Source organism: Phodopus roborovskii, unplaced genomic scaffold (genome assembly GCF_943737965.1).
Source record: "Phodopus roborovskii unplaced genomic scaffold, PHOROB, whole genome shotgun sequence".
Classification (NCBI taxonomy): domain Eukaryota; kingdom Metazoa; phylum Chordata; class Mammalia; order Rodentia; family Cricetidae; genus Phodopus; species Phodopus roborovskii.
This window is the reverse complement of record NW_026126416.1, coordinates 26,931,810-26,959,595: the sequence shown is the minus strand read 5'-3', so window position 1 is coordinate 26,959,595 and position 27,786 is coordinate 26,931,810. Positions and strand designations below refer to the sequence as shown.

The following is a 27,786-nucleotide window of genomic DNA, read 5'->3' as shown; positions in this document are numbered from 1 at the left end:
AGGAAAAGAAGTCTAACATCACAGACCTCTAAGAAAACTAAACCCTAGCAATAATCAAGACTAACACTAACAAGATACACCATAACCCTGAATTAGTATATTAGGTAACAACCATAAGGTAATAGGAGATTTCAGCTCTCTTTATTTTCCAAGGTGATTCTCTAATTCTGCCTTAAAAGCAATGGTGTGGGATAATTTGACCATGTTTATAATAAATTTCTAATACTCAAATTTATGTATTTGTTCTAGCTATTATAAACTGAAAGACACAATTATAATAGTTTATCTTCTACCTCAACACACATTTTAGCATAATCTTGTTAATAAATGTTACTTATTGAGCATTTACTATATGTTCACCATTATACTTATCCTGTATTTGTCCCCAATTCATCTTTTTCTTTTCTTTGAGACAGAGTCTCACTATGTAGCTCTGGTTGGCCTAGAATTTACTATGTAGACCAGGCTAGCCTCAAACTCACAAGAGGGGATTGAAGGCATCATCACCACACCAGGCTTTGCTTTCACTTAATATTCAATCACTTGCTGATGCTATTCACTTTCTGTCTTCTTGATGCAGAGGCTATGATTTGAAATGGCAAGAGGGCCAAGGTCACACATTCAAAATATCAGAAAATTCAAACCTACAGTTAAGTCTAAGCCTGTATCCCTAACTATTAGGTGTATTTTTAAATTTTAACTTATTATTATTACTATTTATTATCGAGTGTGTACAATGTGTATGTGGGCATGTGTCAATGTGTGGAGGTCAAAGGACTACTTTGTAGAGCTGATTTTCTCCTTTTACCTTTACATCGGTTTCAAGGATCGAACTCATTCAACAGGCTTGCATGGCAATCATTACTTGCTGAGACATCTGGTCAGCCCAACACACAACACAGTTTTATTTTTAATTATGTGGTATTTATGTATCTGTGTAGGGCCGTATGCATGTGAGTGCAAGTACCTGTATGGCCAGAAGCTCTTAGGTCCCCTGGATCTGGAGTTGCAGGTAGTTTGAGCATATAAATGCACTCCCCCACTACCACAAATTATGCCAAGTTTGAGAAATCACAGCCACAACATAATGGATGAGCCTTGCCTTGGGAAAAACAGCTTCATGATTATGATATCTCCCTTGGAGGTATTAGAATTTATTTTTTAATTATTTATATTTTTGTATATATGTGGGGGGGTATATGTACTTGAGAGCACAGGTGCCTATGAAGACTAGGTGTCAGAACCCCTGGAACAGTTGTGAACTGTTTACAGGGGTTGGGAATTGAACTCAGGACCTCTGCAAGAGCAGCCAGTGCTCTTCACTGCTGAGCTGTCCCTTCAGCCTCAAATCCCAATGTTTTTATGGAGAAAAGCTAGGCCAGGTATTTATCTGAGCTATTTGCTTGCACATAAAAATCAACTGTCCAAATGAGATAAATGACCTAATTTTTATAAACGTAGTTCTTAACCAGGCGGTGGTGGTGGTGCACGCCTTTAAACCCTGTACTTGGGAGGCAAAGGCAGGCAGATCTCTGTGAGTTTGAGGCCAACTTGATCTACAAAGCTACAGAAAAACCCTGTCTTGATAACCAACCCCCTAAAAGAAAAGAAAATTCTTATAGACAGTCACTCTGTCAGCTGTGAGCACAATACAGAAAAAGCCCTGTGAAAATTGTGCATGAATTAAACATGAAAGTTTATCTTTTTTTTTAATCTAAGCATTATTAATATGCTTGAATGACATAAATTCTTAATGCTGTCAGGGTATCACAGCCTCTACCCACATCTTATTCTATGCATCAAAGTCTATACAACTCTAAGGGGTTACATGGCCTTGGCTTAAGCATTTCCTGTGATGGAAAGAAAGATTTCCAATACCAGAAAGTCCTATTGAAAACAAAACAAACAAAAATCCACTGTTCTTTATATCAAATTAAACCCAATCTCCCTAAAGCTTATTTCTTGGTTCCACTTATTAGTGTACCTTAAGTCCTACTCTCTTGTTTACCTGGAACTACATCCTCTTATCTCTGGAAGACTAGAAAAGGATCCAGGCTGGACTTGGAAGGAAACAGGACCACTAGTCATTAATGAATAAAGGGATAGGCTAAAACCACTATTGTTTAACAAACTGTTAGCTGGTGGTGGTGGTGCACACCTTTAATGAGAAGCAGAGGCAGGTGTATCTGTGAGATCAAGGCTAACCTGGTGTATAGAGTGAGTTCCAGGATAGCTAGGGCTACACAGAGAAATCCTGTCTCAAAAAACCAAATACATAAATTGTTATACTTACATTTAATGACATTCAAATAATTGACATGTTTTAGTATATAATGGAAACAAATTATTAATTTTTTTTCAACTTTCTATGCTCCAAAGAGACCACCTAACAATCAGAAAAGGATAGTAAAGAGAACCTTAGGAGTGAGGAAATGCTCAGTCAGTAATGTGTTTGCTGTGCAACCATGAGAACCTAAGTTTGGATCTCAAGGACCCATGGAAAAAGCTGGGCTTGGTACACACTTATAATCACAAGTGTCAAGGAGGCCGAGAAAGGAGGACCCATGAGGCTTGCTGCTCCCCTCAACCCATATCCCAGTCTAGCTGAACTGGTGAGCTCCAGGCTCAGTGAGGAACCCTGTCTCAAAAACACAAGGTGGAAGGCTGGGGAGATGAGTCATAGGTTAAGAACATTTGCTGCTCTTGCAGAAGACTTGGGTTCTGTTCCCAGCACCCACATGAAGGCTCACAACCACGTTCAGCTCTAGTTTCAGAGTATCCAATGATCCTAGTCTCTGCAGACACCAGGAACATATATGGTACACATACATACATACATACATACAAGCAAAATATTCATGCACATAAAATAAAATATAAAAGCAAGGAAGAGAGTGACTGAGACACCCAAAATCAACCTCTGGCCTCCACATGCATGCACACTAATACCACAAAAACACAAAAGTGAGAAAAGGAATAAGATACTGCTTAGTGAAGTAAGTTTTTAGTTTGTAAATCAGAACTATCCTATAGGTGTCACTTTAAATTTTGAGAAATAAAACACCATACTCAATAGTTAAAACTTAAAATTTTACTAGACATCCTGGTTAAACCATTAGCCAGACTCTTTTGTGTGTTATGTCTGTGTGTGTGCTTTTAAGACAGGCTTTATTCATAACTACACTCTGTTCACTTCAATACTTGTGATTATGCCCACAATGTACCTGTCTGCTATTTAAATACATGAGAATATACTCTAGCTGTCTTTAATAAGATTGTGTTGCCATTCATTTACCAAAAGAAACAAACCCCTTCTCTGTGATAACCAGAGCCTTTGACAAGAACAGCTAAACACAGTCATCAGCTTTATACACATCAGATGCATGAAGGTAAAGAAGGTGCTGACTTTACCCATTTTTACCCATTCTCATTAAAAACCCTAAAATGAAGTAATATTCATCAACATTCTAATTCAGGAGAAAATAAATTCCAAGACTCAAAGCTGATATAGGTCAAGAACTTGAGCCGTTTCCAATTCAAATTGTATTTGCTCTTCAAAGTTATGTAAGAATCATGTTTTGTGTGAGACATTATAAATTTGGTAGATGGAATTTTATTTACAGTCACATATGAAAAACTTAAGAAATTATGATGTCACACCAACAAATGAGTTTGGGAGAGGAAAAAAGGCTAGATGTTATCAGTATTCTAAATTAACTCAATTTCCTCAAAGGATGTATTAGTAAAATAATCAGTTATCTTTCATACTTAACAAACATAATCTGTTTAGCAAACATTAACTTTCAGTAAGGGAATTTCCAGGCCAATCAGGGAGAAACATTTTTGAAAGGAAAGAATTTTCAGTCTAAAGGAATATTTTCCTTTAGTGACTTGAAAAATGGTAGGCATACATTTAACAAGAACCAAAGACAATCCAAGCGTTACCAGCATAACAAAACTTTGTTACAAATTCTTTGCTCAATCATTCATTCAATATTTATTTATTGAGGGTTTGCCATATGCATGAGGCCAAAAACTTAAAACAAAATGATGACACTATTCACTTTCTCTCTTTATCAAAACATGGCCAGTAATAAATATAAACGACAAATAATAATAATGATAATGATAGAAACTATTCATTTTGGATGACTGCAGCAAAACACACCGGGTAAAAGGCTCCTTACTTCAATTTCTGCAGATTCCACCCGGTTCTCAATTATTTCCATACATTGCCTCTTAGCTGGTGGCTCTTCACTGATGACAGTTTCTTCAGCAATGTCTGTTGCTGGTACGGTCAATACTAAAATGAAAAAGATGTACACGTCATGTCAGCCCAGACAGCTAAGAGATACAGTTTTGATACTGCTAGTGCTACTTGCCTGCAGCAAGCATCTCAGTCATTTTCAAACACTGCTCTTGTATGAAGAGGTCCCTATCGGTCACCTTCACATTCTCACTGAAGCCCACTCACTGAAGTGGCTACTGATGGCAATCTTATACATAATATACTCATCCATACAGCTGAAAGGCCAAAATAATATTAAAGACACATATTTTAAGGTTAATGCTTACTATAAATTTATAAACATACCAACGCATAGTCCCTAGAAACTTAGACTGAGCATACTTTACCAAAGCAGTAACTTTTCTATAGATAAATGAAAGATCTATCCTACCCAGAATACTTAATTGAAGTGAAAAAATGAACATCATTTTTTATAAATGAAAGCAAAAGAAATCTGGCTACTGTTTTTTCATGATGATGTCTTTGGGTATCTCTAAAATTGCCACATTGGCTCAATCATTTCTATGGGGGCGGGGGAAGTGTGCAGCTGGGTGTTGGAGTCCTAGTATAAAACTGCACTCAGATACATGGATACTGGAGGTTCAAGAATTCAAGGCCAACCTCAGCTACATACTAAGTTTGAGAGCAGACTCAGCCATATAAGACTCTGCCTCACAAGAAAAACCCACACAAACAACAAGAACATTAATCCATTCTCCTTTAAAACCGCCTTAGCCGGAATTTGATCAAGAGAGGCAGGCAGTGTCAGTGCCCAGCTTCTGCAGTCTACTCTACAGAGAAGCTAAGTCAGAGACATGGACACTCATCAGCAGATTGCTGCACACATGCCACCGAGTAACAAATAGCCATGGGTTTTAAAGCACTGGGACACTAATGGAGGTCTCCTAGGCTTTCCAACAGTCTAATTTCCTCTGAATACTGTCACTGTTAGAGTCAATCTACAAAACGTCTAAAAGTACTTAACTCTGACAGTGCATGCAATGAAGTTAGACCATGGATATAAAGGTAATCCAGTGGGCCAGGTACCAAAGGTCAGTTCCTTTTATAATTATTGGTTCCACACTGCCATACATAGCTCATACCTGGAATAGCCATGCCAGAAGAAGGAATCAAGACTTCAGGGAACCTATTATAGCTAACACTGCCTACAAGGGGTATGAACTGAAAGGCAAGGGCAATGGGTTCCACTATAAGGCTGTGAGTTGCTTTGTTTGGTTTTTACAATCGGGTAAAGGCTATAAAAATCTTGAGTGGGGTCCCCAAGGGAAGAAACTCCCGATGACATGTACTCCAAAGTGCAGCATGTTCTCTAAGATGCTGGTCTTCAGTGTGTGGCTGAGGAACTAAGGAAATCTCAGGAAGTAGCTGTGCCCAAGCATATGACCCTCTTGTCCACACAGACAGTCTGACCACAATGCGAGCCACACCATGCTAGCAGACTTTGCAGGCAAACAGAAAAGTGGTTCCACAGCTTTGAAGTCTTCTTGCTATTAACAGGAAATATAACTTGACTTTTTTCCCCTATCATTGCCAAGTCATCTAATTTGGTGGAGAACTTCCCACAGAAGCCAAAGTGGCAAGTGATAAGTTTGCCACACTTAAAATGAGATTGCCCCTGGTTCCTGAACACTTCAAGGTGGTGTCTGTTCATCCACCATATCAAACAGCTGGTGCCCACATGTCTCTTCTTACCCTTCTGTTAACAGCCTGTACTGACACATCGCCTTGAGACTGAGGGGATGGGCAGTGAAAGTGTGCTGTCACTCTTCTGATTTTAGACTTCCTCATGACCTTATTAAGTGGGACCACAGCACCCAATTCAAACCTTCAAGGATTCTCCCCATCAGTCCATTACTGGCCCCAAGGAAATTCATAAGATGCCAATACTGTATGTCTTCAGAACATCCCTAGGATTCACATGCAATGGCAGATTCTCAGCCTGCCCTAGCCTAGAATGAGAAGAAGGTAGAAGACCTCTCTGGGAAGTTGTCCTAGAACCAGCAAGGCAGGAATCCCCTTTAGGAGCTCTCTCTCTCTCTCTCTCTCTCTCTCTCTCTCTCTCTCTCTCTCTCTCTCTCTCTCTGTGTGTGTGTGTGTGTGTGTGTGTGTGTGTGTGTGTCCGTCCATCCAGGAACAGCATGCACACACATAGGAACAGGATGCTTGAGTCTCATCTGCCCTCCTGTAACCTCCTCTGATATTCATTTCATGTGTATAATGAGACAATTTGTACCAAGCTCTTTTGATGTTCATACTAACTCTTTCATGAAGCATGTACTTAATGCTTTGGTGTTCTCCAAGAAATGCCTCTGGCTTTGAAGCATTCTTCCTGGGCTTCTGTGCTGGTGAATAGAAGACACACCAGGTCATGGTTTCCATAGCTGTACACCGTACTGCTATACCAAGAGAATAGAGCCCCACAGTCACCCTTGTTATCAGCAGATCTGTGTATTCCAAGAATACAAATGCCTACCTGTCTCATTTCTCAGGCTCATTTTTAATGTGGTCTCTTTTCCAAACTCAAATTAGGAATACGATCAACACTTCTTTCCTGTTTTTTTGTTTTGTTTTTTGAAATTCACTTAAATCAAAAGCAAGTTTACTGACCAACTATATCTTGGCTGTTTCACTATGTGAGCATCTTGGGCAAAGATATTCATTTGTGCACCCAAACATTTTTTAAAATAACAGTTCCATCTTTTGGCTGTTTCTAGGAATATGGTTAACCATAAGTATCACTGGAAAGAGAATATGGCTCACAAGTGCACACAGAACACAATTCTCTTCAGTTCTACGCAACAACATTTTGTGGCTTGGACATGGGTGTAGTAAAGGCCTCTGGTCTTATACACAAGACCACTGCCGTCTTTATAACAGGAACATCTTCTTGCGTTTCTGTCTCCACACTTCCAGAGCTCTGCTTCCCAGCTGCCCACACTTCTCAAGCTCTACACCTACTAGTAATCTGGGCCACACCCTCAATTTGTTCTTTTAGTAGGCTTTTCTTAAATGGTATATTTTTTTTAAGTTCTTGTGATATCTGAATTGCATAAAATGGTCTAAAAACTTGTCTAATGCTGCTTATGGATTATCTGTGTATTGTTTGTGGCAATATTTAAAGTTCATTTTCAAATAATATTTTGAGGTTAATTCTACCTACTCAAGTGCTCAAAGTAAGATAATTTTGATACCAGCCTAAAAAAAAATCAGGCAATTATAACCATTGTAAAAGGTTATGAGAGTAAAATTCAGTGCATAAAATTGTTTTGTAAACACAGTATCCTGAATACTAAATGCAAACAGACTTCACACAGACATCTAGTACTAACCTTGCTGTCCATCAGGCATGGTCACAATGATGGGCTGGCCCATTCCACTGGTTGGAATGGAATGCAAGTTTCCCAGCTGGATTCCATCTGTAACTATCGTGATGACTTGCTGACCTCCTGAGCTAACTACTTGCTGAATTGCACCATCCACAGATTCTGCAGTAACCACCTCCTCTGTGGCCACTACTAGGGGGAGAAAAGAAAGTAAAAATCATTGAATATGAACATAAATTCTTTTCTTTGTCAGTGTCTTTCAGATAGGACAAGTTTTACATGGTTTTTCTAAATGTTATCACCAATGGCGATATAAACATCTATGTGCACATGACTATAAGCCCCACAACTTATAATTGAGTTCCAACCACTTTTTATGACTATATTTTAATAATCTTTTCACTTCTCTGTATCTTCTTTACCCGAAGTACAATATAAGATCACTGACAGTATTAACAAAAGTTATAGCTACTTAATAAAATTACACAATTCAAATGAGACCTTTATGATGAAACTCTAGACACATTTATATATCAAGGGATATGTAGAACAAACAGGAGTCCCTTTTGGACAAAGTGAGCAAGGTCACTTGAAGAAACAGAGTTGGCACTAGATGGCAATGTGTAATTCAACTTTTGTATGACCAAGCCCACAAACATGCTCTCAATAATATCTAAGAGGTGCACAGAGATCTCTGACAGTTAAAAACTGTCTTTGGCCTTGCCTAAGTTAAAAAACAAACAAGTTTTTGCCAAAAATCCCTTCCCACATGCTCATTGGCATTCCTAACAGCTTTAGAGAGATAACTATAAGGTAAAACTAGAAATAACCAAATACTCATTGGCAATAAATAAACTGTGATCATTATATAATGGGAACACCATAAAGTCTCTAAAAACTATGTGTAAAGCATGGATGAAAGTAACAAAAACATTTGTAAGCAATGAAAAACACAGGTACTATCTATCTATCTGCCTTCCTCTTGTGAACTGAACAGTGATTTCACTGGAGTGAAAAAGGGAAAGTTTTTGACAGAAGAAATGACAACTAACAAACACAGAAAAAAGACTTAGAAATCTTAGAAGACTTAGACACTCAAGCAAGTGTCACTAACTAGTCAATGCCAATCACACTGGTGAAATGCTTTGGTGATCAGGATATTGAAATGTTCCCAAAGTATCACATCAAAGATTACTTGCATGAAGCGAGAGATGTACCTATCAACAGCTTGTTTTCACAGCATATCTGACAAAAGGTCTGGCTTTAAGCTGCTAACAGTGTTATTTGGCCAAAGGGTCACAGAACAAGCCCAGAGTATCTCAAAATACAAATGAACTTTTGCTTTGAGTGTTCTCATTATTTTGTTTGCCCTAAGCAATAATTATGCTTTGTTACCAAGCATGTAAGACAATTTCAGGAAAACAGTCACAAAACAAAATAGAGAGCACACAACGGCAATATAGTCAATAGAGTAACTATTAAAGTTTTCAATGCACTAACTATTGCTTTGATTTTTTTAAATATCCATATGAAAAAGAAAGGCTCACCAGTTGAATACTAACTACAAGTAGTACTATTTAAAAGCTTCAGCAAATGTAAGAAACTTCTGAGATCATACACAACCAAAGCTCAACTCAAGAACTTTTATCTTTGTACTGTTAGCAATGACTGTCATTAAAATAATAGTTCCTTTCATCTAAAAAGTTCTTTTAAGTTGTGTTATGGTAGAGTACTTATGAAAAAATTAAAAGGAAAACAGTTATAGAAGACAAAGTACACATCCCAAACCTAGAGAACAATCTAATAGCCAAATGTTTGAACATGTAAGGAAAAAAACTTAAAACTTTAGAAGGTTGTAAATATAAAGTGTGTGCATGTGTGTACAAATTGGTTTAATAAAAAGTAACTTTAATATCATAAATATTCATTGATCTAATATAAAAGTCGGGCTATAATGAGGAGAGCCAAACAATGACTATGCCTTTGAGGTTGAATTACCATGCCATAGGTTGAAATAAGGTCTATAAGAAAACATTCCTTGAAAACTACCAAGACTGAACACTTTTATGTAGAAATATTTACATGAGACAGAAATTACATTACAGAAAAATGTAACATTTTGAAGGTAGAATTCTATAACGTAACCTGAAATTAAGAACAAAGAAAAAAAGTAAAACCAAAGAGACTCACATGACCCAGTAACTTATCTCCTAAGACTAAGTAAATTTCATTACCCTATTTTGGAACAATCTAAAAACATAATGTATAAAAGTTTCCTGGTACAAAATTCACTTTGAGAAAGAGAATTTTCAATCATCACTAGGCATTTTATATCTTTGAAATACATCTAGCAATTACAAATTTTAAATACAAAAAGGAAGGAAATCATAGATTTACGTTTAATCAAAGTATTATGCAATTGGGCCATGGGAAAAAATACAACTAAGCAAAGAAAAGTTGCAGGGCTACAGGCTAGAGCTCAAAAATAAAATCTTTATGAAAAGTTATCGGGGGAGGGATGTGTGTGGTGAGTGTGTATGTGTAGGCAAGCCAAGGAAGAGTCCAAGGCAGGTTGTCAGATGACTTCCTCTATAGCTACCCACCTTATTGGTGTAAAACAGGATGTCCCATTGAACAGAAGTTCACCCTTTTGGCTGGTTTAGCTGGCGTGCCAACTCTTGGGATCTACATATCTCTGCTCCCCCACTGCTGGGATTATGGATGCATGCAGCCATACCTGGCTTTCATCTGGTGCTGAGGCTTCAAGCTCAGGTCCTCATGTTTGCACAGCAAGCGTTCTTACTCAAACTATTTTCACGTTAACCCTCTACCTCAGAAAACTGAGCATGTGCCAACTGAATCATAACTGCATTTCAATAATTGGTATGCGTCTCAGTGACACAACCACCTGAACTTTTGCTTCAACCACACTCTTAATGTCTCCCCTCCCTCAACTCTCCCAAATTCTTCATTATGATTAGAGCACTGAAACAACGTACCTAAATTTAAATCACTAGTGAAATAAAGTTTTCTAGTTTTTTTCCTCCCCTTCTTTTCACTGGTGATGAAAACCCAGTGCCTCAAGCACAATGAACACATGTTCTCCCACTAAGAGAGCTCTGAAACCAGCTGTCTTTGATGACTTCTGCAAACCTAAGTACAAGCTAAAAATGCAGCATGTCAAAATGGTGATGTCTGCAGGTGCTAATGGCCAGAAGTAATTCAGAAAAGACCGGCCAGGAAGCAAGAGAACACATATATGCTCATCACTACTAACTAGCCAAAGAAAAGGGGGAAAGGGTAAGATTTTTCTCTTTCGTGAAAATTCATTTATGTCTACTTTAAATCTTTCTGGTAAAGACTCAATGACACCCTAAGTAAAAACATCACAGCATCTCACCCACAGAATATGCAAACAGTAATCTATTATTATTAATTAAAATCTGGAGAAAATGAATTAAAGGTTATTCTTTACTCTTACAAGCAAAGCAAATATGATCATTTAAATTACAGTTACAAAAAGCATTTCTTAAGGTGCATGTCTCTCTCTCTTTTTTTTTTTTTTTTTTTAAATGAGGCACAGAATCATCCAGGCTGGCTTTGAAGTAGCCATTCTGTCTCAGCTCTTGAGAGGCTCGATTATTGGCAGGCACTACGGTACCTGACTACTTCAAGACTTTCCTAAAATTTCCAAATTAAAGAAAAATAACTTACTTACACAATAACAATTGTAAAAGGCAATTTGAGGAGAGTATAAAATCAAATCATGCTGGAACCAACTATCTGTCAATACTTCATGTCATCATTTAACACAGCTAAATCAGCCCACCCCACTCCACCCCCTTTGAGCCAGGATCTCACTATGTAGTCCTAGATTGCCTGGCTGAAACTCAGAGAGATTCATCTGCCTCTGCCTTCTAAGTGCTGGGATTAAAGCTAGGTGCCACCATGTCCAGCACATAGGGCACAGCTAACTCTTTTAACAGTGTTTTTATACACTGTTTCAGTCATTAAGATTTTTCTAATATTTTTATGTAAGACTGACAAAGCTGAATTTATAAAAATACAAATTCACATTTATCTACTCTACTTAAACAAAAGTCACAAATGATTTTTTATAAACCCCACAAACAAACAAATAACAACAACAAAAAACAAGAGCCAAATTGGGCAAGCACATGTTTTTTTTTTTTTTATGTGATCCACACATTTGTTTTTTTACTAAAATTAGTATTTTTTTATGCATTTATTCTCTTACTTTTTGTCTTTTGTTCCTTTGAGACAGTATCTTACTGTGCAGCCCAGGCTGAAACACAACTTGTGATTTCCCCTGCCTTAGCCTGGGGTGCTAGAATTATAGGAGTACAAACCATGCCTGGTTTAATATTCTTTAAAAAACAAAAACTCCCCACCACTCCAGGTTCCCACGTAAACACAAGATCTGGCGAGATGGGACGCAAGGCTACATTTCCAGAGAGCCAAGCAGTGAATGCCCCATTCTGCTTCCCATTAGCTGAGTACACCTGTATCCCACTTAGTCCTCTGTTACCTTCCTGGCCTCTGCAAGCACTCAGACATGCACCTTCCCTTATTTATTTTTAACAAAGATGGGATCAGGATATTGAGTCACACTGGTGACTGACATAAAAATAAAAATCAAAACTAATAAGAAATAAACAAGTAGAAAGAAATGCAGCTAACCAATTCTGAACAAACTGCAAAGGTAAACACAAATTTTAAGTAAAGACTCTTGAAGAAAACAAAATATTCTAATAAACCACAGAGAGGTTTCTGAACAGGGTTCAAACAGTACTAAGCACAGAGGAAACCGTGACAAAGTGAACTATGGAAAGGTCGAGCTGAACTTGAAATGCTCAGTGTATAGATCTGACTTGTTCTCTAACCTGGAGTTTCTGAAGAATTGGACAACGGGGCAGACGCTTCAGCTAAAGCAGCTAATGTAGCTAATACTGATGTAGAGGAGTTCCCAAACTGAACAGCAGATACTCCCGTTTCATCTAGGAGAAGGAAAAAAAAAAAAAAACAATTGAAATTTTAGGATGCTTCACCCAGGGCATCCTGTTAATCTTCTACTTCTTCCCCAAGTCTTAACTGACACTGGGTAGCATCGGTTTTGGAAAGGTAGTATTGTCATGCATGTGTAAGACTGCCTTTCTTTAGATTCATTTATGTCAGAAAAAAATGGTTTTTTGTTTTTTTTTTTTTAATTTTGTTTTGTTTTGGTTTTTTTTAATAACAAGGAGACCAGGAGAGTGAATATTATTCTTACCCTCATTCTCCAACAGTCCTTCCTTAAACTGAAGGATACCTATCAATGTTTAGCATCCTAACAGCTGCCCCACATGCATTTCAATACCTGTTGCCTTGGATGAATTTTCTGAAGATACCAGACCTGTTAGGTTCACCACCCCTCCAGGTCCAATGATGAACTGTGGTGTGGCAGTGTGTATTGTCACAGTGTCAGGACTCTCCGGGTTGGTATTAATTTGGTTCTGCATAGCAATCTAGGGAACAAATTATCACAATATTTTCAGAATTACAGGTAGCACATATGGAACAGGTTCCCAATGTAGTATATACATACACAAATGAAGAAACAGTCTCTCAGAAGAGCCACACAATACAACGGGAAGACGTGTTAATGATGCACCGAGAGTGCATTTCCAGGTATAGGTATGAACTTGTATCCTAAGGCCTTCTGTTGAGTGACAGCAAACCTCACTGGAGGACAAAAGGTTCTTACAGAACTCAGAGCAAGTATGCAGTTAAAGGAAGTCCATTGTTCTGTAGAATTATTGAACTTATTTCTACCACATTAGGCAATATATAACATGATATATTAAAGGATAGCCTTCCCACTTAATTGTTCTCAGTCTTTAAATCTCAACCCTAAAATTGTATTCCTAGATATGAAACATTATCTCCAGGCATACAGCATATTTTATAAGTAAGTTGTAGAAATTCAATGAAGTCAGGTAATCTAGAGAGTTCTACTGAGAACAGAACAAGAAGACAAGAAGTGACCCCGATCACTAGAAAAGCCAACATAACTACATTTACAAATATTGGTTTGTTTTTACGAGGGGTGAAAAAGAGAGAGAAGGAAACCAGAATAGACTATATCACAAAACCTTGGCAAAGTTCTGTCACTTTCAGTCAGATGTATCTACCTTGTATCTACTGTTTTTGCCACTGAAAGCTTCAGCCATATTTGAGATGCTGAGGGAAGAGACAGGTTCAGGAGGAGAGGGTTGCCTGGGGAAATTCCCAAAGGCTGCACCATTAGAAAGGAGATGAAAGGGAAAAGGGTCATCTTCACAGGAATCAAAACCAAAATGTCAATCAGCTCAGTCCATAAACTAAAGTGAACCTTTACATTCTCATTCCGGGGCATCTAAGCCCAAACAAGTGAAAACCCCGATAGAGAAACATACCATCTTGCTAGATCCCAACTTAGATTTTAGAAAGTGTGAATATATTAATGTTAGACAAAGTAGATTTAAAATAAAAAGGGGGGTCAGGATTGTTCAGTGGCTTAAAGGGGCTTGCCTTAAAAGCTTGAAAACCTTTGTTCAGTCCCCAGAACCCACGTGAAAATGGAAGTGGCTCCATATCTATTCTCTAACCCCACATACCCGCCCCACACATCATGCACACACAATAAATTTTAATTTTTTAAACAAACAAAATGAGATTTAAAAAAAAAAAGACTGTATCACTCATCCAAGGGATATTAGTTATCAAATCTTAATGAAGTAATTTACAATTGTTTTGATAAAATGATATTCAAAAGTGCAGCAAAATAATATAAATGACTAGAAAGGGAATTTAGAAACTGAAAGCATAGAAGGTTAGCGCCTCATCTAACCTTCCAGAATACGGACAATAATGAACAGAGCGGAAGTGGAGAGAACAAAGCCATTCAAAAGAACTGAATCCAACAGGAGAAGCTACAAGACAAAGAGCATCCGTCTGCAAGCTGCCTTTCATGTTTTCTTAAACTCAAAGCCAAGTTACCTGTAATATCTCTGCTAAATCTTCATTTCCATTGTCTATTGAAATATCAAATGCAGTTTTACAGAATTTACTCTGCGTGTGTACATCAGCACCATATTTGATTAAAAGCTCCACCACCTCTTGATGGTTATGTTCTGTTGCCCAATGCAGAGCTGTCATCTTTAACATATCCTTTGCATTGACGTCAGCACCATGCTAAAAAATATTTCAAAATCAGTAATACTTCAAGATAGGAAATATAAAGAATCCCTGATATGAAAATACCAGCAGCCACAATGCTTCTAATCAAGAAAAGGCACCATTAATTGGGGGTGGGGGGAGATAAATATTTGTTAGTACTCATCAATTATCTGTGATTCAATCATTTTTCCACCATGCTGGTTTTCCCAGCTACTCTAGTTCCAATTTCTTGAAATAAGACAATTATGTATTCAGTTACTCAGTTAGGGGCACAAAGGGATGGAGAGCCTTACAGGTGAAGGGCAGCACTGAGTTTTTCTACAGAACTTGTTAATTGTGGGTGATCCTCTCATCCCTCATAATTAAATATACCCTTTGCTTTCAAAACAAGCATGACCTAAGAAATCAGAAGGAAGCTGTCTAAGGCAACATCTGATAAGCCAGGCAAGGTGTGGCTGGCTATTAAGCATACTTCGCTAGACAGGGTACAGGTGTGTTCTGTATAAATAAGCACTGGAGTTCAGTAACAAATAGACTATGAAACATCTCAGCAATGATCTCTATTCTGCTGTCATGTTAAAATGATGTTTTAAATGCACCAAGTTAATTAAATATTAAAATGAGTTTTTACTTTTTAATGTGACTTTAAAAATACCTAGGATTACATGTAATTTGTACTCTAGACTTCCATACATTTCTTTCAGATGGGTTCATTTGCAGGCTAGGACAAAAAAGGTCAAGAATGAAGGCTGTCACTCTGCCTCAGGATCTTCTGTGTGACCCTTTGATATTGAGATAACTGAAGATAATTTAATTGTTAATCTGCTTGCTAACCATTCAAGACTAATCTTCCCTGCATAGGACTCTGAAGCATGAAGGAAGTTCTTTACCCAAAGGACTGACTTTCAAAGATTGACAATTAACTGAGAATATACCTATAGGAAGGTTTTCCCCCCCAAAGAAAACGTAAGGCAATATTCATTTGACAGACTTATATACATCTCTAATAAATGCCCTACCAAAGATAAAACAAAAAGTAAGCACTTAATAAAACTCTTCCCCTTTCTCATCTTATCAAGTTTGTATAGATTTGGATTCAAAATCTAAGTTCAAAGAGAAAGACATACCTTAAGCAAAACCTCTACTATGCTGGCATGGCCTTCAGAAGCTGCCATATGCAGTGGTGTCCGGTCCACTTTGGTCCTGGCATCCCTACTTACACCGGCTCGGAGGAGTACCTCTGTGGTAGAGTAATGCCCATACTGTGCGGCCAGATGAAGTGGAGAAGTTCCCAGCTATAACACAGAAACACATGCATACACATGCACGGGGGGGGGGGGGGGGGGGGGGGATTCAAGCTTTCAGTTGCTTTTAACATACTTTTACTATAAAAATATATTTTTAAGCAGTGACTCATATTTCATTGTGGATGTAGTAATACAAGCATCAAAAGAAATTACTCAACTCAGGCTTATCTTCATAGAACCCTGCAAGAGGTCCCATACATGTATTAGTGTGGAAAAGTCAATGGCTCCTTTAATTAAAATTCGCTTCTTCTTGCTCCTCCTCTCCCTTTCTCTATTTTTAGACAAGGCCTCAAACTTGACATCCCATCCTAAATAATGGGATTATACCATGCCTAGCTCTTTGTTACTAACAGAAAAACAACTTTAATTAATTTTGTTAAAAATGAGAGGTAATTATGACCTGAGATGAAGAAAAGCCTTGTATCAGAGGCATGTCTCTAAGTAGGTGAAGTTTAAGCTACAATATACATGCATTATACATTACATTACACATGCACAGAAAAGCCAACTAACTGACTGCCAGTCAATGATGTTAAAAGAGATATGTCACTAGAACATAAAATTTGTTAGGCTACCACTGGTAGAGAGCAACTGCTTATTTTTTTAAGTTTGTATTAGATTTATTAATTTTACCTTATGTGTATGAATGTTTTCCCTAAATGCATGCATGGCATATGACAGACATAACCCCTAGAACTGAGGTTATAGATTACAACAACAACAAAACAATTTATTTTATAGAAGTTTTAACAGACCCTCAAAATCAAAGGTGAGATTGCCGATGCTTTGCTGTATTTTCATGTAACTGGCCTTTTTTTATGCCCTCAAATCCTGTATTTAATGAAAGCCTTTAACAGAATTACTCAGTGAGGTACTGAGGTCTACTCTGTATATCCTTGAGACTTTTCCTTTTTGGTTCACACGAAAGAAAAAAATATAACTTACATGTAGTTTCAAGAATAGTTAAATGTCTATAAACTCAACACCAGAATCTGGAAGGAAAACCTTTCTAGTAATTTAAAATCCTCCTACATGCTGTTCCCTGATCACAAACCCCTCAGGTAAATGGTATTCATGTGTGTGTGCAGTGTGAGTTCTGGAGAGCCCAACCAAGATCTCATGCTTGCATGGCAAGCATTTTACCCACTAAGCCATCTCCCAAGCCCCTACTCAGACTCTCTTAACAAACAATGCTTTAATTTCTATCAATTACAAATCCTTAAATGGTATTTTGGTTTTTCCTGTTTTGAACTTTATTAGAATCCTACCACGTACACTTCTGATTTGTTTATTGCCAATATTATGTTTACAAGATGCATTCATGTAAATGGGCATAAATGAAGTACACTAACTTTCTCTACAATATTCTACTCCATGAAAATGCTGGAACTAATCCAACTAATCAAATGATGAACGCTATTTTGTTTCCAGCTTTATTATAAACAATTCTGCTACAGAGAGGCTTCTAGTATCTCAAGCAAACTAATAAGATTTTAATCTACGCTTCTACTTCGGGAAAACACCAAAAGGCGGATGACACCGGTGCAGCGGGAGGGCCCCAGGGGCCCAGGATTAGGAGGCCGCTGCGGCTTCTGCGGAGGCTTCAGCAGCGGTCTCAGGGGCCGCAGTCGAGGCCATGGGGCTCGTGGAGGTAAAGCCGAAGACAAGGAGTGGGTCCCTGTCACCAAGCTGGGCCGCCTGTTTAAGGACATGAAGATCAAATCCCTGGAGGAGATCTACCTTTTCTCTCTGCCCATTAAGGAATTGACTTTTTCCTGGGGGCATCTCTAAAGGATGAGATTCTAAAGACAAGGGCTGGCCAGTGGACCGGGTTCAAGGCTTTTGTCGCTATTGGGGACTACAACGGTCATGTTGGTCTTGGTGTTAAGTGCTCCAAGGAGGTAGCCACTGCTATCCGAGGGGCCATCATCTTGACCAAGCTTTCCATTGTCCCTGTGTGGAGAGGCTACTACTGGGGGAACAAGATTGGCAAGCCCCACACTGTTCCATGCAAAGTGACAGGCCGCTGTGGCTCTGTATTGGTGCATCTCATCCCTGCCCCCAGAGGCACTGGCATCGTCTCTGCTCCTGTACCTAAGAAGCTACAGATGATGGCCGGTATTGATGACTACTACACATCAGCCAGGGGCTGCACTGCCACCCTGGGCAACTTTGCCAAGGCCACCTTTGATGCCATCTCTAAGACCTACAGCTACCTGACCCCTGACCTCTGGAAGGAGACTGTGTTCACCAAGTCTCCTTGTCAGGAATTCACTGACCATCTTGTGAAAGCCCATACCAGAGTCTCTGTTCAGAGGACCCAGGCTCCAGCAGTGGCCACCACATAAGGGATTTTATACAAGAAAAATAAAGTGAATTAAGTCTATTAAAAAAAAAAAGATTTTAATCTACATCCTAGAAGCTCGACTGATACAAATGGCATATACATATTAAAATTTACTAAGCACTGTCAAATTGTCCTCCAAAATGGCTACATCAATTCACCGTTGTACCATTTCCTCACCAAGGCTAGCACTCCAGACATTACTTTGCTAACCTAGTAGATGTGTCAAATAGCTTCTGGCTTTACTTTTCATTTACTGGCAAATTTGCACATCGTTTCATGTTTACTGGACATTCTAACTTTATCTTGGTGAAGAACTACTGAGCATATGTCTGTCTGTCTCTCTGTCAGTCTGTCTGTCTCTGACCCACAGGGACTTATATACATCCTTTGGACACTAATCCTTGTTTATAATCCTTCTGCCTTGATATACTACAGCATCATGATGACATATCTAGTATGCATTTTCTTTAAAAAGAAATTGTTTATCCTGTGTGTATGAGTGTCTGCGTGTATGTCTGTACACCATAGGAATGCAATGGCTGTGGAGTTCAGAAGAATCCTCCGGAACTGGAGTTTCAGGCTGTCATGTGCAGCTATGGAAGTGATGAGCAATGACCCCAGGTTCTCCTCAGGGGCAATGAGTGTTTTTAACCAGAGACAGTTCTCCAGCCTCAAAAGCATACATTTTCAACAAGTTGAGTCGCTATAAATTTGTTACTGTGGATAGCGTTCACCCACACTCATTTTGTAAGTCATGGTTATCTCTCACAACTCATGATATCCCATTTTCTACCGTGCATTTACATCGCACCTTGGGTTTCCTACCTTCAGTTCTAAGTTGTCTGCAGTTGTCTCTACATTGTTAACTGAACTCTTCATTGACAGCCCCCACAGGGCTGCTCCTGCTATTGGGTCCTCTCAGTAAGACATTCAAACTGCTTTGTGTCTGAGTGCTAACACTTGACTGGTCACTTTCCTCGCAACTTCCTTAGTAGATATAAAGCTAGGATTTTAAAAAGTAGTTTTTTTTTTCTAGAAGATGTGCAATTGCTTCTGCCAGGGACATAAGTGAAAGGACCCTAGCCTGGTGGTGCAAAGGAGCTTTACATACATTGCTCAGCCTATAGTTTCTCAGATACACAGGTTTTTGGGAATTCAGGCTTCAAATGTTCAAGACATTATATCTCGAATTCTAATTGGTCTTAATAATAAAAACCCAGAGTCTGATATTGAGGTAAATGCTGAAAGATCAGAGAAATAAAGGTGCCAGCCACAAGAGAGACCTCTTACCTCTACTGAATCCTCAGACCAAAGGGGCGATTCTGTCCCTGAGAATCCTCATACTGAATGCTGTCTCTATGAAACCTCAGACTTAAAATACCAGAAGCTTCTGTCTCCTTCCACCTTATATTAGTCTCTCCACCTAGCCTTATCAGTCCTGTCTCCTCCACATCCTTAGGGCTAGGATTAAAGGTATGAGCCACTACCGCCTAGCTCTGTTTCTCTTTTAGACTGAATCAATCTCGCCTTCCTGTCTCCTAAATGCCTGGATTAAAGGTGTGCACCACCACTGCCTGGTGTCTAGGGCTAACTAGTATGGCTAGCTCTGCCCTCTGATCTTCAGGCAAGCTTTACTTGTTAGATTACAAATAAAATATCACCACAAGACATGGCTTATGATTCAAAATTCTCTTCAATAAACTATGCCCACTCTCCTTCAATGCCAGCTAACACTGGGTCACTTATTTGCAGTGTACCACACAAGAGTGGGGAGAAGGCAGGGAGAGATGGGGTATTCTCAGATAGCCTGAATGCTGCAAATGCAGTTCTTGGAATTGTCCCCCCCAGTTAGCCCTTCCAGACCTTTGTCTTCAGTATCCCATGCTGGTGAGATGGAGAAACCAACAGAGTAATATCAATTCAGGAACTGGTTCTCAAAGAATGAATTCTCTGGGTTCCAGCTTACATTCAAAGTTTTTGGATTCACTCTTTGTTCTTAGCAAAGTACTCAAGATTTCCTTGAAAATGTTTAGTGAAAGAGCCTTAACTGATACAGACAAATGCTGAACTACTTATAGATCAATTTCTGGGATTTGCTTTAAAATAATACAAAGAAAGTTAGTAGTTCATGGGGGACAAGATACAATTTGGTGGCTTTTGAAGTTAAATGAAAGGTATGCAAGAGTTGATATTTGTATGAAACTCTAAAACAAAAGAATTTATTTTACGTGAAAATTTTTACAAAGAACAAGGAATAAGACAAAAAATTAAAACTCAGAATTTTCTGTTGTTGTCAGCAACAGAGTTAGTGCAGATTCCTAACCTTCTATGCTTCTCTATGCTCCTAAGACCTTCCCTTTTGCCTTTCCCTCAGAAATGAACAGGTATGTGCCTTCTCCACAATGCCCTATATACTGCAAGAAACTACTTCCTTTCCTTTCTTCCTATTTGGTCATATCTTTCCTTCCTTCCTTTTTTTATAGATAGGAAGCTTTTCCTATCCTTGAAATTCACTATGCAGATTTGCATGCCTCTGCCCCCCTGGTCACATTTTTTACAATTTGACAAGCAGCAGATAAAAGTCAAACTTTTTTTTTTTCCAGGAGCAGTTATAACTCCCCTTCTCATTACTCTGTGAATTATCAATTCTTTCCCTATTAGTTATAATATCTTGAATTGAATCCAAGCAACTATATATGTAGTCACAAAACTAGTATAGTCCAAAGTCTTTAAAACAAACACCTTTACTCACAGATACTGATTGGATAAGACTGTCTATCATTAAGAAAATAATATGAGCAATACACTCATTTAAAAGACAATCAGGGGCTGGAGAAGAGGCTCAGCCATTAAGAGCATGTACTTCTGTATCCCTCTTGCAGAGGTCCCAAGTTCAGTTTGTAGCACACATGTCTGGTAACTAACAACTGCTTGTAACTACTCAGCTCCAGGGGACCCAACACCTCTCACTTCACGGCCATCTGTGCTTACATAAACAAATTAAAAATTATACAAATAAATCTTTTTGAAAGATAGCTTTAATTATAAAATTTGAACAAATACCACCCCAAAAGTGAGTATGTGTATATTTTATCACTATAAGCATAAATACTGGCTAAATTTTTATCTGGGAAGAAGGGAGGAGAGCAGAAGAGGAGGAAGAAATAAAGCAACTCCACAACATAAAAATCACTCTTTACCCAGTCTGTAGTAAAAGGAGCTCCATTTGCCATCAAAATACGAACTTCATCATCTTGACCTGCTCGTGCCGCTTCTAAAAGCTTCTTCCCCAAATCTACCAGGGACATCTAAATGAAACACATGAAGGGACATCAGAATCTCCATTATACACTGTGAAATTACTTCCCCCTCATTCCTAAGTCCATTTTCAGGTATCCCTTCAAAAGTGCTACGGTTAATCTAAAACTAATGATCACACGAAGCAGTTTATATTTTGATTCTTGAAATATACTTCTTTTCTCACAGTTTTTACCTGAGTAAAACTGGTTTAAATTCTTCATATATGGCCAGTAAATGATAGACGATGCAAAGCAGCAGGTACAGTGAGCCTAAGAATTAAAAGTGGCATCTATTTTTATTAAAGTAAAGTACAAATATTGTCCTGTTACTGATGTAAGCTAATCTACCCAACCTTTTCCAAAACACTGAGTGTGCTAAAACAAATGTCTTCTAAACTGGTGCAAATAGTATACACCTAAGTCTTCCAGAACGGAGCACAGTTCACACTTGATGCAAGTACTAAAAAGGGGGTTGAATGGTCTAATGAGCTGGACATATGTCTCACTAATACTCTACAAAGAAGTCAGACAGTAGTGCTGCTTGCCTTTAATCCCAGCACTCAGGAGGCGGAGGCAGGCAGATCTCTGTGAGTTCAAGGCCAGCCTGGTCTACAGAGCAAGTGCCAGGACAGCCAAGGCTGCATGGTGAAGCCCTGTCTCAAAAAAAAAAAAAAAAAAAAAAAAAAAAAAAAGAACAAAACAAAAACAAAGCCATCAACAACAAAAAAGAATCTACCAAAAGACTTATCATGCACTAAAGACTAATGTCCCAGTCAAGGGAGGAAGAAGGAATATGGAGGAAGCTGACAGATGTATGTGTCAGAAAGACCAAAACAGGAATCCATTGGTGAACATAGACTTGAACTGGTCAGAGATCATATTCCAAGGATGCTCATTCTGAGGAGTGAGACTGTTTCCAATCCAGAGCTTAGCCTATGATATTGTAGAATATGCTATGGAAAGAGAACAGGGAAAACTGTAGTTCTCTGGAGGAATCTTTTGAGATTTAATAAAAGATGCAGCTGGGATTTAATTTTGTCTAAAAAAGAATACACTCACAAAGTAAAACGTCATAAAGGAGAAATGACCCATAGGTTAGGAGTGACTTGTGTGAAAAGCTGTCACTCAAGAAGAGCAGGTGAAAAAATGGCAGGGCTCAGAAAGGTCATTTTTTCCAGGAAGGGATTAAAAAAATTGCTATATATTTGGAAGACATGTTAGGAGCTACAACAGAGATCACTACAAGAAAACCTAACTTCTGGAAAGAACTATGTGAAATTATCTGATGTTTTAGTAGATTCTGTAATATGAGATCATCTATGCCAAACACAGGAATAACCGCAGATAGCCATGTACACATCTGTGGTGTGCACAGATGAGATTTCTTAAGTGTTATTCTATGTGCAACAATAAAAGTATTTCTAATAGGCCCTGTGGTTTAGAATAAGAAAACTAACTTATGCAGCTATAGAGTTTTTATGGGTTTTCTTCCTATGTTCTTGCTTGTTATCATGTGGCATTTGCAACCTTTCCTTTACCTTTGAACTTCTAGTTTTCTTTCCCTTTCCCACCTCCCATTTTTTCTCAGTAACCCAAGGTCTTCAATCCTGGTACACACAATGAACTTTGGACCTCTGATAAAGGTCTTTCCTAGAGACCATGCCGAAGCTTAACAGTAAACACCATCATCACACTCAAAGGTAGTAATTCCTATTAAAGACAACATAATCTTTAAAAAAGGAAGGAAAAGTTAATCACTTTCCTATAGAAGTATAGAAAATTTGAACTACTGAACACAGTATGTATACTGTAGATGTGCTAAACTTCACTATAATCTGTCTCTAAAATGAAACTTATCTTTCAAATAAACATTTTAAAATGCTGTTTACAATGTAAACACTTTACAGTGTTTATACAGCCAGGTGAATCCACTAGGCATACACAGTTCCAGATAAGAGAAACATCTGGAATGTACCTACAATGTGCCAGCCTAGAGTTTTCTCATTCTGAAATTAGTCTGTCTGTTTTTTATATCTTGATTTGTATACATTCTGAATAGTAGGTCCTTTATCAAATACAAAGTTATCAGTAACTCCTTTTCAAATACTGATTTCTTGACTTTGATCACATACTATCTCTTCTATGCATAAGTAACTTAAGTTTTATTACAAAAATGTGAAACTTCTACATATTCAAAATAAAAGCCAGTCTTGGTGACATATCCCTGTCTATGTCCCTGCACTCAATGAAGGGGAGGCAGGAGAACGTTGAGTTTGAAGATATTTACTAATACGTTTATAATATGTTCATACTGGTACTACATAGCAAGACCTTGTCTCAACAAGCAAAAACACACAAGCAAAAACAAAATAAAATCAAGGGCAGAAGATGTACACTTAGCACCAAAAATGACTATCAAAAGCTAACCTTTTAATTATTTAAGAAGTCTGATTCAACAAGCCAGGGTAGAAGCTGGCAAGTAGTTCAGTGAATTATGCCGCTGGAACAATCATTGTCCACTGAAGCTAAGATCCTCAGGGATGTCACCTGCAGACTCAAACTCTATCCAAGGTCCAGCCTGGCCTTTGCCAAGATGTTGGTTCTGGGGTGGAGAGATTCTGAAACCTCAGAGTAATGGAATTCTCTTCTTTTCTACTAAGTATAGTCCTCCTTAATTTCAATTCATTTTTAAAAATACTTTAGAGCCAGCAGTGGTGGCACACACTTTCAATCCTAGCACTCAGGAGGCAGAGGCAGATGGATTTCTGAGTTCAAGGCCAGCCTGATCTACAGAGCAAGTTCCAGGACAGCCAGAGCTACACAGAGAAACCCTGTCTCAGAAAAAAACAAAACAAAACAAAACCCAAAAAACTTTAAATGCTTTATTAGTATAAAGCAATGAATGGAAGGCTGGAATCAAAATATTCTTATTTTAAAAAGATGACAATGTAAAGGCCCCATTGGCACATGGTGTTTGAAAGTAACTTGTAAAGCATTTAGCATATCTGAAATGTGTAGCCTGCATATATTCCACTTTCAGAATAGTTTTTTTTTTTGCAAATTGTACACAGACAAAAAAGAGCAGAATCTTTTTAATAAAAGAAATTGCATTTATAAATAATTTATATTAGAATATAAGATACACCACCCCAACATTCTTTGTTACAGAGGCTGATGAAGGAGTAGGATAAGATCTTCATGCCCCCAGGCAACCTAAGACATGATGGGATGTGTGATCCGAGGACAGGTAAGCACTGGTAGGTTGAAGAAGGCAACCTAAGACAGACACAGTCGTCTGTTCTGTTGCAGAAGCATAGGTATTATTTTATGAATCTAAGAAGGGGGGATTGTCTGGACCCATATATTGGGAATCCATTCCATCTTGCCATGAGTTCAGAGAGCTCAAATCACTCCTAGTCTCTAAGACATTAGCTTAACAGCTACAGGATGCCAGTGCCTTGGATGGTGAATGGCTTCTATCAAAATAACAGTAGACTTGGGCCCAGACAGTTTTACACTCACCCTGAAGGCTAGGTGATATGTGCAGCTATGGAGTGTCTTTAGGACTAAGGAAAGTAATTGCTATTTGCCCTTTATACATGATAATAGAAGTCTTCTGCCATTGTCCCCACCTTTGGTTGATTACTTAAGTTGGAGTATGAATAAACAGTGCATTCAGTATGGACTGAATATACCCTCCTGACACCATCCTATGTCTCTTTCTTTTATCATCTATAAGCCTTTCCCTCATCCACATGCCCTGACCCAGGACTGGACCCAGGGGCTGATGGGCTGGTTACAGAACCACAAACACCAGTCCTCAAAAAAAAGGAACCTCCAGTTATCAGTTACAGATAATTACTACCCATGTTGTACAACAGATACCTTCTATTTTATTTGCTAATAAAGGCCCTCTTTCTCTCTCTCTCTCTCTCTCTTTCTCTCTCTCTCTCTCTCTCTCTCTCTCAGTCACTCTTACACACACACACACACACACACACACACACACACACACACACACACAGCCTGACTGAAAATAAAGATGGGGGAGGAAGCATAAACAAGAATCCAACAAAGTAGTAAAAAAACATGATGACCATGTGTTCTGCAAAAAGAAAGCACTGCTGATTATCACTGACAGATGTAAAATTTTAAAGTAATTCCTACTGTAGTCAAGGGTGATTGAAACTTACACTTCTACATACTGCTTGCTCTATCATGTATGTCAACAGCTTTAATTTAATTTAGCAAATTTATTTTAAAAATTAAAGAATGTCAAAACCCACTTATTAAATTACTAGCTCTATGAACCTATTCTAAAGGGAAAATAATGTAAGTTATATTTGAAACAATCTAAAGGCAGAAAAGTAGTTCAATTAGAGAAATGAACTATAGGATGTAATTGTTTAACTAGTTCGAAGCTATATATATATATAAAACACATACTTATGAGGTGCTAAGCCAATAGACATAGTTTGAATATCAAAACATGTGCATAAAGAACAAAATATAATAAGATGTGGTTACACATGGATATCATCGCAGCAACTGTGAGACTGAAGTATATAAAAGGATCATAAATTCATGGCCAGCTGGGCTACAGCCTACTTGGGATAATCATGTATCATATTATTGGACCACTTGTTGATATGTTTAGTACTATATATAATATATAGTATATATGTACATATATGTATATATTAATCCTAAAATATTAGCAAGTAAACCAATAGATGATTATGGGGAAATTTCCCATTTTACAGTTTCTATAGTTACTATTCTGCCTACCTAATTTAAAAACAAAAGTTATAAAGGAAATACATTGTGCAACTGTTCACTAAGTACTATCACACTGAAGAAAGTGTGATATGCCTGCCTTACTAAACAGGAGTGGAAGGAAATGAAGGATACAGAAGAACAGACTTGATGAACTACACTACAGTTGAACATCTGAATAAATATCCTCCCATAACTGCTCCATGTTTCAGTTATTTAGATCCTCTCATATTTATGATCCTGGGTACTGAAACTACTATGGTTTTTTTAAAAAACAATACACAATGTAAAAGATTCATGTCACTAGACTAAGAAATCAGTAGTCTCAAAAGTAGCAACACTGTCCCCTAGAGGCCCTTTGTATATGTAGGGGAAGCATTTGAGATTAAAGGCGGGGAAGGCTCTAGCACTTCATGGTCCTGGCAAGAAGAATACTAGAAGTATTCTTGCCACATGTTCTGGGTCCTTTGCTGGACTTGTATATATTCTTAACCACTGAGCCATCTCTCTAGCTCCAAAACTATAATTTTCATTTCAACTTAACAATAGGAATTATTATTTTTAAAGGCAGAAATGGATTTAATGGGAACAAAATACATGCGATCAATCAACACCAAAATCAAAGATGATCTCATTTTCCAATTAAAAAGATAAAACTTTTAAAAAATGAAAAATACCAAAATGTACTAAACGTTTTTTTATGCTAACCTGAAAACACAATGTAATAATTCTGACTTGTAAAGAAACTCAGTTGCATCCAGGAAATGAAAATGATCAAGAGGCTGGGGGGGGGGGGTGAGGGCTGTTGTGAAGCATGGGAGCTAGAGTTCAGATTCCCAGAACCACATGACCACCAGGCAGATGTGGTGGCCCAGCACCTAGCACTTTGCAGATAAAGCCAGTCAAACTCAGAGTGCCCTGAATTCAGTGAGAGACAGAGAACAACTGAAGACACTCAGTTTCAACCTGTGGCCTGCACATACACGAATGCACTTGTGCATGTGCGCACACACGCATACACACACACACACACCCCAAGTACATGTAAATACACATACACATCTGTATACCACTCACACACACACATGCTGGGAAGTCTTCAGTTCATTCAGACTAAGTATATGTTAAATCCTCAGAAAAAAATCTTAATATTAAAAAGAAAATTAAGCATTATCAATTAAAATATATGGCTCATCATTTGATTATC

The 27,786-nt window shown here is 38.1% G+C and overlaps 1 protein-coding gene across 11 annotated transcripts in view; it reads right to left on the bottom strand.

Annotated features, from left to right (window-relative positions):
• The window catches only part of Gabpb1 (GA binding protein transcription factor subunit beta 1), a 46,664-nt gene that overhangs the window by 4,633 nt on the left and 14,245 nt on the right, over positions 1-27,786 (bottom strand). For 2 of the 11 annotated variants that reach the window (XM_051183476.1, XM_051183474.1), the window contains exons 2-8: positions 21,705-21,812; positions 15,978-16,145; positions 14,671-14,865; positions 13,010-13,157; positions 12,537-12,650; positions 7,639-7,824; positions 4,188-4,303 (exon numbers count right to left, since the gene is read on the bottom strand). In XM_051183476.1, coding sequence (XP_051039433.1) covers positions 4,188-4,303; positions 7,639-7,824; positions 12,537-12,650; positions 13,010-13,157; positions 14,671-14,865; positions 15,978-16,145; positions 21,705-21,812 — 1,035 coding nt within the window. Of the gene's footprint in view, positions 1-4,168; positions 4,304-7,638; positions 7,825-12,536; positions 12,651-13,009; positions 13,158-14,670; positions 14,866-15,977; positions 16,146-21,704; positions 21,813-27,786 lie in introns of all 11 variants that reach the window. The other 9 variants (XM_051183479.1, XM_051183475.1, XM_051183481.1 and 6 more) reach the window with 9 other exon arrangements.